The sequence below is a fragment of the Pseudopipra pipra genome, chromosome 1 (genome assembly GCF_036250125.1).
Source record: "Pseudopipra pipra isolate bDixPip1 chromosome 1, bDixPip1.hap1, whole genome shotgun sequence".
NCBI lineage: Eukaryota > Metazoa > Chordata > Aves > Passeriformes > Pipridae > Pseudopipra > Pseudopipra pipra.
In genome coordinates, this window is record NC_087549.1 from 113,756,847 (window position 1) to 113,771,429 (window position 14,583).

The window sequence follows — 14,583 nt, forward strand, 5'->3', positions numbered from 1 at the left end:
TAGGGCCACAGACATGTGATGATAAAGCTGGGTTTGTTGGCTGCACCTCTCCTCATTTTTTCATCATTCCTCTGAAAGTCAGATTTCAGATCACCTTGATGCTCATCAGCTTGCTGATGTAGCATCAGTACTTGCTAGTATCAGAGAATGTTTTACATGTTTCCATTTGCCTTTGCCTTCTTCCTTAGGGCTCTTTCTTTGGTTCATTTTGTGAGCTGTGGATTGCTATGTGATGCACAAACGAACAGCTTTTCTGAGCCCTTGGTAGCTTTGAGTTCTGGATGCATGATCATTACCTTCATGTTCCATATCAGAGGAAACTGCGTCTTTTCCTACGGGGTGATGGCTTATGTTAGCCTTGGTCCTGCCTCTGCTGACAGCAGTTTCCCAGTGATGAGCACCACATTTAATGTTGTGGAGGTGCTTCACTTCTGGAATGTGTCATGCTGTGCTGTGCCTTTTAATGAGGAGTTAAACAGTGAAAACTACTGTGAAGGAAAACACCTGCATTGAAGCACCAAATCTGTGTGGCCAAATAGACTTCAACAGCTGCTAGAGAGAGTTGGATGGGGGAACAGTTCACAGCAGCAGAATGTAGTAAAAAACAGATGCCTCGGACTGGGCTGGGACTTTAAACTTCATGTAAAATTGGAATTGCTGCAGAAAAAAATAAGTTTTTAAGTGGTTTGTTCTTTAGACTTTTAAAAAATGAAAAGTAGTGCCAAAACCCACTAACAGCCTGATAGATTTGTTGGCAAATGGCATCCAATGGATTGCAGTTAATGCTAACAGTGTATACAGATGGATGATCACTTCCCTGTGTTCTCTCACCTTCCCTATGCAGTTAATATGTGCTAAAAATAAAGGGTTGCCATTCTGTGTAAAAGGGCTGCCAGTAATTCTGCAGAATATCAACTACTGTTAACACTGTAGTATGTTCATGATGTCATAAGTTTTTACTTTGCTTGCTAATATACTTTTACCTTGTAATTTTCAAATATGAGTGACATGGAAATAGCTTATTTTATTCCCACAGTGACACAGATGACGGTTGAAAGCTTTTATACTTCCAAGAGAATATCTCAGCACGAGGTACCTTGGTCAGATTTCTGAAAAGGCTAGGGAGCAGTGCTGACACCCATTTTTTGCCTCACAGTAAATGGTAGCGGGGATAAATATCTCTGTTTTAAGAAGTCATGTTCTTTTTCTCTGTTGCATTCAGACCTAATTAAGTATAGGTGAATTCAAACCTAGGAGGTTATAGTCAAGTTTTGAACTAACATCCCCTTTATAACCTCAGTGAAAACAGAGGAATGCCTCTTAAACTGCTTCCTTTTCACCTGAAGACTGAGAAATAATAAGAACAGAGATTATTCTAACATTTTAAAATGCACTCAGGAGATTTTTTGCTTCAGACCTCAGCAACTTGAAATTTATTGTGGAGAGTTTCTTTTGCCCCATTGGTTGTCATGCTGGCTTTTTCTCAGAGGAAAATATTAGGCACTTCTGACTTTTTATGCAATTACAAAAAAACCCCCAACTTTGTAGTCCAGTCCAAAGCCTGGATAAAGAATACAGGTCCTAAGTGTATTTTTCTGGACAGTGAATTCTGTCTGGCTGCAGAAGAATTGAAAACCTCATTCCTTTGAAAGCTGGAGTGCTAGCACAAGTGCATGGGAGTCCAGTGCTGGCAAGAATAATGCTGTATGCTTCCAAATTTGTTTATTTCTATTTTTCTTATTTCTGCAGAGATCAAGATAGGGCCAATTAAAAAAAAAAAAAAGACTGGTGTGATTTTTTTTTTGTTTCTTTTTACTGTGTTAGTGAGTGATGGTGTTGCACGTTGAAACTCTGAGGCTATGAGTTATTTAGTAAAAGGCAGTGTTTTGTAGGCATATTTTGTAATACTGGAGTTCTGAAAGCTTTAAAACTCAAGTATTTTGAATATGTAGTTCTGCCTCTGTGTGTGGAAACAATTCAGTCCTTTCCTGCTACAATTAAGGACGTAGTTTCCAGCTTCATTGGGCTTTTAAGACAAGATAATTTGAGCTGGAGTTCAAGCTTTGTTCAGATTTTAAATAGATTTTTGAAACTCAATAATAAGAGTCCAGTGATTTGTAATGTCTCAGTGACTGTGTTGGTGTAGCTATGTTAAGCATGTAGCTGTGAAGCACATACCTAGGACTTGAGAGAGTAGATACTAAGACTCTGTGACCAAGTAAACGGGTTGAAACCACAGCAGTCTTAATGTTGTACCATAACATTTGCATAATCTTAAGTGTGGTCTGCAGTTTTCTTCTCTTTGTGCTAATAAAGGTCACTTTCTTTAGAGAGAGGCACTTGGACATAACGAGATGCAGAGTGCTGTTTATTCAAATGAGTTTGCCCTTTCAAGTCTCTGCAGTGAACTCATGATAGTCACTGCTGGTATTTCTAGACAGAAGTGATGGGGGTTTTTTTATATGTTTTGCTGTCACTTTCCCCTCTGATAACCTGATCTTTTAGTATACAATTTATATTAAAATGAGATGCTGAATTGAGGATCTCAATTGCTGAATTGCATTTTTTAAAAGATTATATTAGGTATGAATATTTGGTCAGAATGAGAATGCTACAAGTAAGATGGAATTGTTTAAAGAGCTAAAAATAAGAAAATCTACTGTCTTGCTACTTTGCCTTCCAGAGTTTTGGATTTCACTTCTAAAAACCAATCTCCTTGGCCCCTTGCTGTCACACCACCCTGAGGACTGTAGGCTGTCTTTGGCACTCAGTAATTTGCCACATGTAGTGTAAAATTAAGGTCCTCTATCTTTTGGGGCCTCATTAGGTTGGTGACAGAAATGATGTAGAGTCCTCAAGGCTTACAGAATAGAGTCAGAGGAATATTACAGATGGAACATTGCTTGATTTATATCTAAACTTGTAAAAAATTATTAGCCTATAGAAGACTGTCTGTGTGTAAATATAATGTACAGAAGGAGAGAGCGAGTGAGCGGATATGTTACCAAGCAGCAGTTCTCTCTTTGCACTAGAGGTACAGTGACTTACTGTGTAGCTGTAAAGTCTGTGTTCAAGCTGTTGTGACTGGAATTCTTTTTCAATGTTTATGAGTTCTCTTTGAAAAGAACTGAATGATTAATAAAAGTTTGACAGCTTCTATTTCATGATCCATGGGATCCAAAAGGACTGATCTGTGCTTTGGTCCTGCTGAGAATAGCAAGCTGGGACAGCAAGGGGGAAAGCAAATGTGTTTGTGATGAAGGGTGGCTCCCTGCCTGCTGTAAATAACCCTTGTGTTTGGGAAAAGGAAAAAGTAAATGCAATGAAGAATTAAAGAGGAAAGCAGAAGAATTGCTTTAATAGAGGACAACTGTTGGTCTGCATCTTGCATCATTGAGCCACTTTGATTAAAGATAAATTTGTGGGGGGGGGGGAATAGATACAATTTTGGAAAAATTTGGAACAGAAAGTTAGAACTTAGTTTTCACTAGGAAGGCTTCCTGCTTGAATGGTTACTCTTTCTCAAAGGCACTTTCATTGCCTTACCCCCACCCCCTGCATAGCAAGAGAAGTTATCAGCCTTGCTCTCTGGTACATGAGAAGAGAGATATAGCCCTGACAGACATACGCCGAGGCCTTGGGAAGGCGGAGGAGAAACAGAGAGGATAAAAAGGGCCCTGAGGGGGTGGGAACTTGCCTTTCGCTCCCTGAGGCCCACTGTGCAAACCACACTGTAGGTTTTTGTGTTCTGGCCTTCTAAATAAACTTTTTTTGAATTGTATCCACTGCCTTTCCATTTCTGGGGATTCCTGTATATCTTACCATGCCGTGTGTCAGAAGTTCCCTTTGGTCATGTGGGAGCAGCCACTCAACCCCCCTGGGACGGTCCTGCATAAGGTGTGGAGCATGGGGGAGAAAAAAGGGAGAGAAACTGTGTCCTGTAGCCCTTGTTTGTCTTGCAGTGCCCTCCAGGATGTTTCACTGGAAACTTCTAGCAAAGTGTTATTGTGAAGTGAGTGACTTTGGCAACATCTACGTTGCCAGAGGAGGCACTCCAGTCTGCATCCAAATCACCTGGGGCTGGCTCCCTCCAGGGCAGGCTGCCTAGTGCTCAGTCCCTGATTTTTTTCTGGGCCCTCTGGAGCCTCTCTAATCCCAGGATCTGAATGTAATGGTTTGTGCAGGTTTTGTTTCAATTTGACTGAAATAAGAGGAAGCCATGCAGGGGCCCACCACAGTAGCATGATACCATCTCAGACTGAGTGGATGTGTGGTGGGCCTGGAGATGACAGGAGACCATAGGGATGACAGGGGATTTGATTTGGAGTTGTGAAGGGGGCATGATAGTGTAGGGCAGAGGGAGTCGAACGGGCAGTATTTTCTTGCCTATTAATAGCCTCTTGGGAAGGTTCCTTGGAATGGTTTTATCCTTGGAAATAAAATTGAGATTTGGTTTTGGTTAGATCTTGGCTTGGTTTGTTAGTTAGGCTGGAAAGGACCTAACACATATGTAGTGGGTAGTCAAGGACCCAGGAGTGAAATGTGGAACCCAGATGTTTGACAGAATGGGTAGATGTACTCCTTACACTCTCCTCCATTTAGAGGTTGGTAGTGTGCATGTTTATGTAAAATACTCATCTTCTGTTAGTTTGGGAGGGTGTGTCTGTCCCATTTCGGAGGGTTGTGGTTTGTTTGTTTTGTTGATGTTTGAAGTAGATTAGTCTGTATCAAAGTATGTTTTTGTATTCTGTAAACAAGGAAAACAATGGCTGGTTTGTTAACTGAGAGGAGAGGAAAAGGCAGGTTTCCATGTGAGCGGAACAGCCCATCCCTGTTGTGTGAGCTGCTCTTGAGAATCATAATGAAATAGGAAGCAGCCTGCATGGGTATCAAGGCTGCTGCTTTTTCCTTCGCGTGTTATTTACACTGCAAAGAAAATTAAATTGCTGTGGCATGGGAGGAAAATACAAAACTTGGCAGGGCCAGAATTTGCAGCTGTCCTAACTGTTCTCCCCCTTTCCCCCCTGGTAGTGTGATCATGGGGAAATCATATCTGCCTTTGTCTGCTTTGCATACAGGTAGTGCTTCCAACATTTATTTTGGAGAAAAGATCCCTGCTGGAGATGTATGCAAATTTCATGGCCCATCCAGACCTGTTTTTGTCAATTGCAGCTGGAGCCACTCCCGAGGAAAGAATTATCTGCTTTGTGGAGTATTATCTAACAGCTTTTCACGAAGGCCGAAAGGGAGCAGTTGCCAAGAAGCCCTATAACCCTATAATTGGTGAAACCTTTCATTGCTCATGGGATGTGCCTAAAGATAAAGTGAAAGCATTCAGAACTAATGGTGCCTCCACAGTTTCTAAGGACTCAACCAAGGAGTTTGGCCAGGACCAGTCCATGTGCTACAAGCTGAGGTTTGTAGCTGAACAAGTGTCCCATCATCCACCGGTATCTTGCTTTTATTGTGAATGCAAAGAGAAGAAAATGTGTGTGAACGCTCACGTATGGACCAAAAGCAAGTTTATGGGCATGTCAATAGGTGTTTCTATGGTAGGCGAAGGTAAGAAATGTGCTTTTATTTTTATTTTTTTTAACTAATATTATGGGTTTCAACACCACAGAAGTCCATGTTTTCCTGCTTCCTCTCCCTCTGAGCTTTCATTTTAATCTTATGACTGTTTGCTTTTGTGAAGTTTGGAATTAAAACTGTAAGGTTCATATAACCTTATTCTATCCAGACAGAATGTGAACTGCACATTACGTGTGTAAATGTGTGCTTATATTGATGAGAGTCCTTACTGACTGTTAATGCATCAGCATTTATGTGTTTCTAGGGAATTTAGTGTCTTTGGCCATTCGAGGGTAAGATCCTATGTGTGGGTTTTGGTGTTTTGTCTTACCCAGTTTTTAGACTGTAGTCTCAGAAGGACAGCTTACAGTAAATGCTTCTTTTTGCCACCAATAAATACTATGATATTAAAGGTAATAAAAAAGTAGAGTGGGAAATGCAGTGATTTGGTTTTGCTTATTCATAACAATGAAACAATTATGGTGAAAACATGTTCTGCTGTTCCTGCCAGCTAGAACTAACGAACAAACTCAACCAGCAAAAAGAACTACAGTAGTTTCTATCCTGATAGCAATATACTCCCTTTTTTGTAGAAGAGACATGAAACTTCCTTACTACTGGATTTGATATCATTGTGATAAAGTCTGTAATAGCACGGCTGTTTCCTTCTTCCTATGATTTAGGTATTTTGCATTTAATGCAGAGTTAAAGGGAGTGTCAGAAGGGAAATTGGTCTTTCTGTCAGTCTTCTATCTGTACTACTGACAGCCTGAGTCATTGGTTTAGCTTGCTCCATTTTTCTGGTACATGTTCGTTTCTAGTACTCTTTTGCTCAGTGAAGGGAACTATTTAATGGAAATAAAATTAAACACAAAGTCACTTATGATTATGTAGGAGTAGGGAAATTTCTTTTTCTCGCTGCTAGCACACACAGTTCCTTGGGATTGAGGGTGTCTACTGTGGGCATTATTTAAGACTTCAAAGTCTTGATGTGTCCCAGTTTTGAGAGAAAAAGGGTCTAAGAATTAACCACTTTGCTACACCAAGGATTATTTAATGTGTGCTTGTGAGAATAAGTTCTTCCCTGTTGCCCTTTTTGTTTTTTTTTTCACGATCCTGGAGATATCCCAGGAGTGGAGGCAGGCTTTGGGGAACATCTGCAATGGTGGGCTCTTTTATTGCGAGGTTTGCTGCTGTCTCTATGATGGGCGTTCTGGGAGGAAGTTTGGGTTCACCAGTTTATAGGTATCATTCGTCTTTTTTGTTCACTGCAAGCAGTGCAGAAGCATGCAGTTCCACAGCATTTCTGGGAAGTGATGGAGAAACTCTAGTGCAGCCCAAGCATTTTTGTTGAGGACTGGCAATGGGCAACAATGGACAGTCCCAACAAATGGTATTGCTGAAGCTCTTCTCTCATCTGAAAACAGCCAGCGTAAGCCTGACAGCCTCAGTTTAAAATGCTTGCTTTGCAGTGCAGTTTCTTCTCTTGAAACTGCACTTTCTTTAATTTTTTGTTTGTTTATTTTAGTCCCACGGAAGTCTTCCTAATTAAGTTGGTGTGTAGATTTGTCAAGCTGTGCAAAAATTAGACTACTGCAGATGCTTCTTTTTCATGTGCTGCATAAGTATAAATTCTGTAGTAGACTGAGGTCAGCGTAAGTACTGGAGAATAGAATGCTGAACACAAAAAAAGGAGCTGCTGGACTAAAAATTTGGAAAACCTCTGTCTGTATGTACATGTTGGGTAATGCACAGCCTACTAATTTTTTAATGTGAGATATAATTTGGAGAGTTTCCCTTGTATTTAGGGACACTTTAGGCTTGCAGCATTTCATGTAGGGTGAGTTAGTCTATCAAAGTTAGTGATTTAGACTGTGGAAAGACACATTGTTAGTCAGAAGGTATATGAAGCTGGTTAAGGTAGGTAAAAACTAAAGTTATCCCTTAGGAGAAGCTTTCTCACACAAAGGTAGGCTGGTAAGCTTATAGAATCTTACTTTAAAGTGTTAGAAGCAGATTGAGCTTTTTGGGAATGAATTATGACTGATCCTGCTTTTGATAAGAGACAAAGTAACATCTCATGAATCATAGAAATCCCTGGGTTTTGTTTGTTTCTTTTTTGTTCCCCCTCCTAGTGTGCATTGGGTGGCCAAACTAGTCATGTGCTGTTATTGGGTAAATTCCTTCCAAACAGAGCTGCAACTAATGTTTTGGATAATTCACTCTTAGAGAGTGACCATCTTGTTCTAGTCAGATAGGTATCAGAACAATTTTGTTTGACTAGGCTGCCCAAAGAGATTGTGGGTGCCTCATCCATGGAAGTGTTCAAGGCCAGGTTGGATGAAGCTCTGAGCAACCTGCTCTAGTGGTGTCCCTGCCTATGGCAGCAGGGTTGGAACTAGATGATCTTTAAGGTCCCTTCCAACCCAAACCATTCTATGATGATTCTGTGATGATGACCTGAAACTTCATCGTGGCCTTAATGTTGAGTACAAGCAGCTGTGGTGTGTTTTGAAACTTTCCTCCCTACTGAATAACGTTGTGTGTGGGTGTCCTTCAAACGTTTAAATGAAGCTTTTTCTACTGCAGTTGGCTATTTACAGAAATAAAGTAGTACTGAATTTTTGGACCTATGGTGTGTAAGGAATGTGCTGGTAATGTTTCTGTGGTGGTTTTGAACCATATTTTTTTAGAATGTCCTTAGATGTATAGAGCATGTTGCTTTTTGTGCTTTGTTATTGGAAGCTGACATAGGGAGTGATGGCAGTACAAAGACTTCTAAAGGTATTTAAAGAATTTGGGGATTTAAGGACAGTACGGTCTTGTCATACAAAGGGTACAGCTCAGTACCTTATTCATATGATTTTTTGTGTATATTGCACCTCAAAGTGATTAACATTTTTTTTCTTTCTGTGGTTTTTGTTGTTGGTTCAAAATAAGTATCAGTTGCAGAGCTGCAGAACAAGTAGGAGAGCACTGCTGGAAATCCATGTGAAAAGCTGTTTTATATGCTAGTCCTTTTTCATCTCTGGTTATGAGGGGTCTAAATCTGGCTTGCTAATGAAATGTCTGAACTTTTTCTTTGCTATATAACAAAACTCCCATTCTTCAGAGTAGTCAGCACTGAGTTTCCTCATGAGAAAGCTACCCTGAATAGAAAAGGGGGTATTTTGCATAAAAGACTTCATGTTGCCTGCACAGTCCCTAATTTTGGTTAATGTTAATTATGTACTAATGAGAGTGTGAGGGGGGAGAAGAGGCTGTAACGAATAGGATCACATTAAGACTTAAATTAGCAAGGGATAGGACAGTAAATGTAAATATTTAATGGGTTTTTTATGTGTTCCATAGAATCTTCAAACAGATGCTGGTTGTAGGGCAAGGATGCTTTACTGGAAACAACCATGGTGAGCACACCTCAGTGTGTGGGCTGTGCCTGTTCCTTTTCTGCTCTTGGGTTTTGTTCCAAAGCAGCAAAATCCAACAAAAAGTGTCATCTTTGATTCATGGGTTAATTTTGCAGAGAGCATAAAGTATATTTAAGTGGATTGCTCTGTATTATCAAGTGGCTAGTTATGTCTGGTGTTTTCACTCCTGCTATTTTAAATGTTTTAAAAACTAGTGAGGTATAAGCTTCCAAAAATTATTTTCTGAATTGAGATCAACTCTGAAAAGATTTGATGGGTAGGGAAAAGGTTCAGTGCTCTTTACAGGGCAAAGCTAAAAGAAAGCAATGTATGTTTTTTTATCTCTTTTTTTTTTTTTTCCCCTTCTGTTCAAATATATGAATGTGTATGTATTCATAGATGTACAGATCTATAACTTCTAGTCCTGAGAAATTAGTGGCTTTTTAATTTACCAGTCCCAAAGATTGATTGCTCCATGCAACTAGAGCTATTTCCCTGAGTACTAATTTTTGAGTTAATATTTTTTAGGCCAGTGGTTTCAGAACAGTTTCCATATAGCATGGCCCTCATTACTTAATTTAGCAAATAGCCCCAGTCTTTGACAAATGAGCAGTGCAACGCAGCCGGCTGGAATGTTTATAAGATGATAAAAGCCCAGTCCTGGCATCACCTGTTTTCCTCTGTGACTCTGCGCATTTGGTGATGCACTGCTCCCATGTGGGGCTCATCCCAAATGAACTTACTCCTCTTAATGCCCTGCTATGAATAGTGCAGAGAGAGTGAAGAGCTTCTTAAATCTGGAAACTGCCCTAGGCCATTTGTGTCCCACGTACCATTTGTTGTTTGGATTGATCTCCGGACAGTCAGTGGGAAGCATTCAATTCCACATGCCTCTTCTGCAGCTTATTGATCCACAGCCTCCTCGGGGTTTTTTGTCAATATGTGTTACTGGAAAATCAATTCACAAAGCTGCAGCATCACTGAGGGACATGTAAGAGTCAAACTGGGAAAATGATATGCCTGGATCATCACTTTCTTTAAAGCAGGCTGAGGAGTCATGGAAAGGGAGTGCGACTCTGAATACACTGCCATGGTCAAAAGGAGGGGTAAATAGTGTTGAGGACATATCAAGGGGGAAATGCAAAATCTGCACTTGTTTATAAAAAATTCACTCTTCTCTGTGGCATTTTTTTCTAATAAACTATATTACGAAATCTGCTGTTCCTCCCAGAGTACTAATCTGGTGCATTCTTCTATGCATAATAGCTGCCATAAATACTTTGGATTTTTTTAAAAGAATTTGCAGATTTCCAAAGAATTCTTCGATGTGAGAGGAGAAAGCTGAAAGTGGGAGAATCTTCTACAACTTTCCCCATGTATTTACTTATAGCCAATTTTAAACTAAATGTGAATTATCCCTTACATCAGGGAAGCAAGGGGAAAACAAAGAGCCTGTGTATTTTCCAGCAGTTGCTTTTAAATATCAGTCACAGTGTAATGATACTTAGAAGCAGATGTTAAAATTAGACATTTTTTAAAGTAACTGTTAGGTTTTATTTTTTCTGCCTTTAATTTCTAAAAATTAAAATGCAGCAGGGTAGGGTGTGAGTTCTTGTGGCGCTGGTTACAAGTGTTGCCTCTCAGTGAGATTTTAGCTGCTTCTTCCCTTAGAGAGCATGGGTCTCCATTGAGACGAGGTGGTGCAGCCACAGTGTTCATGGTGCTTCAGTTAAGGTTTTGCATGTGAACTCTGCAAACAGTGGAATGCAAAACTAACAGTCAAGTTAATACTAGAAGTATTAGCAAGTTGTGGGTATTTCAGATCTGCCCTTTAATCTCTTTTAGATTAGAATTATTGAGCTGGAGTCATATTTCAAGTGAGATAGCACTCCATTTAAAAGAGTATGTATTCAGGTATTTGAGGAATTAAAAAATATGCTACCAGGTGCTAAAAATACTGCCAAGAGAGCTGAGTTCAGTTTTTAATATCCAACCTGCTGTGGTGGTTAAATATTTACATTGAAGGTCACTGCTGCTGTTTGCTTTTCACTTTTAATGTACTTGACAGTGTGCATTACAGCTCTGCTTCCCTCCCACTCAAGTAGGGAGGAAGAAGCTATTGATCCCATCAGAGGCACAAAAGCAAACCTATACTCACCCAGAAGGAAATGGTGTTTATCATACCAGTGTTCTCTCATGTGGGGACATGCATTGATGGTCAGAGGAGGATGGCAGGGCCCAAGGAAGTAGGAGACTCTGGAAAAGCTCCCATGAAGGTGTGGTTCATAAATGCAGTGACGTTTTCGGCCAGAAGTGAGGACCACATTTGCCCCCTGCACTGCTATTAAACCTTTTGTCTTTTAAAAAAACCGAAACACAAACCTCACAACAACAAAACCATCATGTCGGAAGCTGATACTTTTCGGGCAGACAGTGCTTTTTCACTGTATGGAGACTTGTCTGTATTAACACTGGGGAAACATGACCTCATGGGTGGCACCACAACCTGTTTTCCACAGCTGGTTGCTCCACTTGTCTGTTGCCTGTGACTGTAATGAGGAAGGTGGAGAACAAGTGGGAAGAGGAGGAGAAAGGAAAAGTGACAGACTTGAGTCTAAAACCTGTTGTAATCCTGTGTAAAATGCCCACCTGCAGATGGTCAGGTTTCCTTTCTGTGTTTGATCACTACCCACTGGCTTTTTGTTCCTTTTTGAATATCATCATCTATTTAAAAGCTTCTTCTTCCCTTCCAGTACCTGAAAGGAGCCTGCAAGATACTTTTTACAAGGGCATGAAGTGACAGGACAAGGGGGAATGGCTTTAAATGGAAAAAAAACAGTTTAGATTAGGTATTAGGATAAAATTCTTTGCTGTGAGGGTGGTGAGGCACTGGAACAGGTTGCCCGGAGAAGTTGTGAATGCTCTGTCCCTGGAAGTGTCCAAGGCTAGGTTGGATGGGGCTCTGAGCAACATGTCCAGGGTAAGTTGTGTGGTTCAGCCTTCCCTCATAGTGTTCAGTTTGTATTTGCCTACAAGTGTGGAGCCAGGGAACCTTGAGGCAAAATGTGTGTGTGTGTTCCAGCTGTGTCCTCCTGGCTGTTCCCTGTTGGTGAGGGTTCAGCACACGACACGAGGAACTTGTAACTTGCCAAGGTGAAATGATTAAAGGTCCTTCTAAGACACGACTTTTCTGTGTTTGTGCTTTTTCACTCCCCAGCTCATCTATTTCAGACTTGCTGGAGTAGGAGCACTGGCTGTGTCATTGCTGGCAGGCTGAGGTTGCAGAAGTTCTGAGAACAACTGCATAAAGATATTCTGGTTTGCAAATGTTTTCCTGTGGAACTGTTAAAGAGGGCAGAAGTGACAAGTTGCAGAGCTTCCTGTGCCTGCATTTAGTTTTGTGAGAAAAAGCCAATATTTAAGATCATGGCTCTGTTAGAGCTCTGTGCTTTTACATTTTGAATGTCTTTTTTAGGTTTGTATTTTCATACAGCATTTTAAAAGCATATTTTCATGTGGGCAGTAGTAGTGTTATGTTCCTATTTAGTGCTTTTTCATCATTAAATGTGAGATCAATTTGAAAAGTAGTACCATTATTCCCTCAAACAGATAGATTAATCAATACCACTACCAGTGTGTTTTTCCCCTGTCTGCCCCAGGGTAAAGGCAAATGGGCTCAAGCTCATCCTGTTTCTAAACAGATACTCTGTCAAGCTAACTTTCCTGCTCTGTTTCTGGGTTCTGAGTGCTTCCTGTGATGGGTTATTTTCAGTCCCTGTTGTGAAAAAATACTATCAAAGCTGTCATTTTTGCCTTTAAGCACTTAATAAATGGGACACAAAAGACTGTAAAACTCTAATAAAAAATGCACTACAGACATTTGGCATGATCGAATTCTGTGTGCGAGGTTTATGGTGCTCTTTACCTGGTCTAATGCCCTGTCCTCGTGAAGACCAAACTGCAGTTACAGCAGGGATAGAGTTGTATCCTTAATGCCAGGGGAAGCTAAGGTCTGATCAGGCATGCAGCTTTCTTTGTGGTTCCAAATAATGTTGAAAAATTATTGCTGTTGCACGTTTTTAGTTACAGTCTCATAGTGCTGAGGATGGAGGAGCCTTTAGAGAATGAGATAGAATTGCCAGTAATTTTCTCTGCCTGGTGGAGGCATTGGTGTTGGTGGTAGTAGAGCAGTGGCCCTGCTGGGCCCTTCTTTGGTTATGCAAGATTTTTGCAAAGGCTGTGTGGGAGACCAGACATTTGAAAATTAGGGAGCAACCTTAATGGGAAATTGCTAGATGACATGTTTCTCATGCAGACCTAGAGAGAGCCTTTCACTCCTACCTACAAGTGCATCAGTAGGAAATTAATGGAGAGGACATGGTTGTGTCTAACTGAATGGAGAAGTGAAGAGTCCTTTTGGCATGCCCATATTATTTCTGGAGAGGGATTATGATGCGACACTGAGTGAGGGGCTAAATTTTCAGTATAACTTTTTGCATTTTGCATTTTTTCAGCTTTTAACAGTTTATTGCTTGCCCATAATACAAAGTGAGTGATCCAGTCAGATTTTCTGATAAGCCATTTGGTACCACATGGGACCCCAAGGCATACATTCAAATCAGATGCTTTTGAAAGTGTTTGTTGGAAGAAGTTTGTTCCAGAGGGCAGACTTTCTTTCTTAGCAGAGAGTACCCTCCTCCAGGGAGAGCTGCATGTTGTGCTCTCTGTGGATGTGCCTTTTGATCACGGTAATTGGTCAGTGACTGTCAGGTCTTACCAGTGAACGTTTATCACTTCACTTTTAACCTCATCCCACACAGGTGTTCTTTACTTGCTGGAACATGAAGAAGAGTATGTTTTCACCCTGCCCAGTGCCTATGCTCGCTCAATACTTACCATCCCATGGGTGGAGCTTGGAGGGAAAGTCAACATCAGTTGTGCCAGAACAGGCTATTCCGCCACGGTCACGTTCCACACCAAGCCATTCTATGGAGGGAAGGTCCACAGGTATGGGAATTACTGTCCTACTCTTGTTTACCTGCTGCTGGATTTCAGTGGGAAGACTCTAAGGCATCTGTTCAGTTCCTCTGGTGGAATATTTTATGGACAGAATTTCTTTTCCTATTAGTGTTGGAGATGACTTACGGCTTTAGAAAACAGTTTATTGTAGTTATACATATTATGATGTTTAACTGAATTGGATATATTTCTCTCATTAAAATAAAGCGAATGTATGTCTCCAGGCTTCGTTGCTTGTGAAAGTTGTTTTAAGTGCAGGATCAGAAAAATGCACATGGAGAAGGCAGTATATCTGCTACATCAGCTGCTGCTTTTGTGTGAGTCTTGTAGATGAAGTGGTGTTCCAGGTGGAGCTCCTGGAGAGAAGCAAAAGTGTCACTGCCCACAATGGTAGCTCCCCTCCTGGGGACTCTCAGTTCTGCACTGAAATTCCAGATGATGAAACTGTTATTTACGTGTCTTTGTTCCTATTTGTTAAGGGTGTGAAGAGGCACTGTTCGAGACAGCTTCCTGTCTTTCTTCCATGCTCAAGTTGATGTCCCAGTTATTAACATACACAGACTCCTTTCTTGTTCTGCTGTGAACT

The 14,583-nt window shown here is 40.8% G+C and overlaps 1 protein-coding gene across 2 annotated transcripts in view; it reads left to right on the plus strand.

The window, feature by feature from the left end:
- The window catches only part of OSBPL10 (oxysterol binding protein like 10), a 113,079-nt gene that overhangs the window by 91,715 nt on the left and 6,781 nt on the right, over positions 1-14,583 (plus strand). For both annotated transcript variants that reach the window (XM_064672379.1, XM_064672368.1), the window contains exons 8-9: positions 5,079-5,562; positions 13,799-13,985. In XM_064672379.1, coding sequence (XP_064528449.1) covers positions 5,079-5,562; positions 13,799-13,985 — 671 coding nt within the window. The remainder of the gene's footprint in view (positions 1-5,078; positions 5,563-13,798; positions 13,986-14,583) is intronic.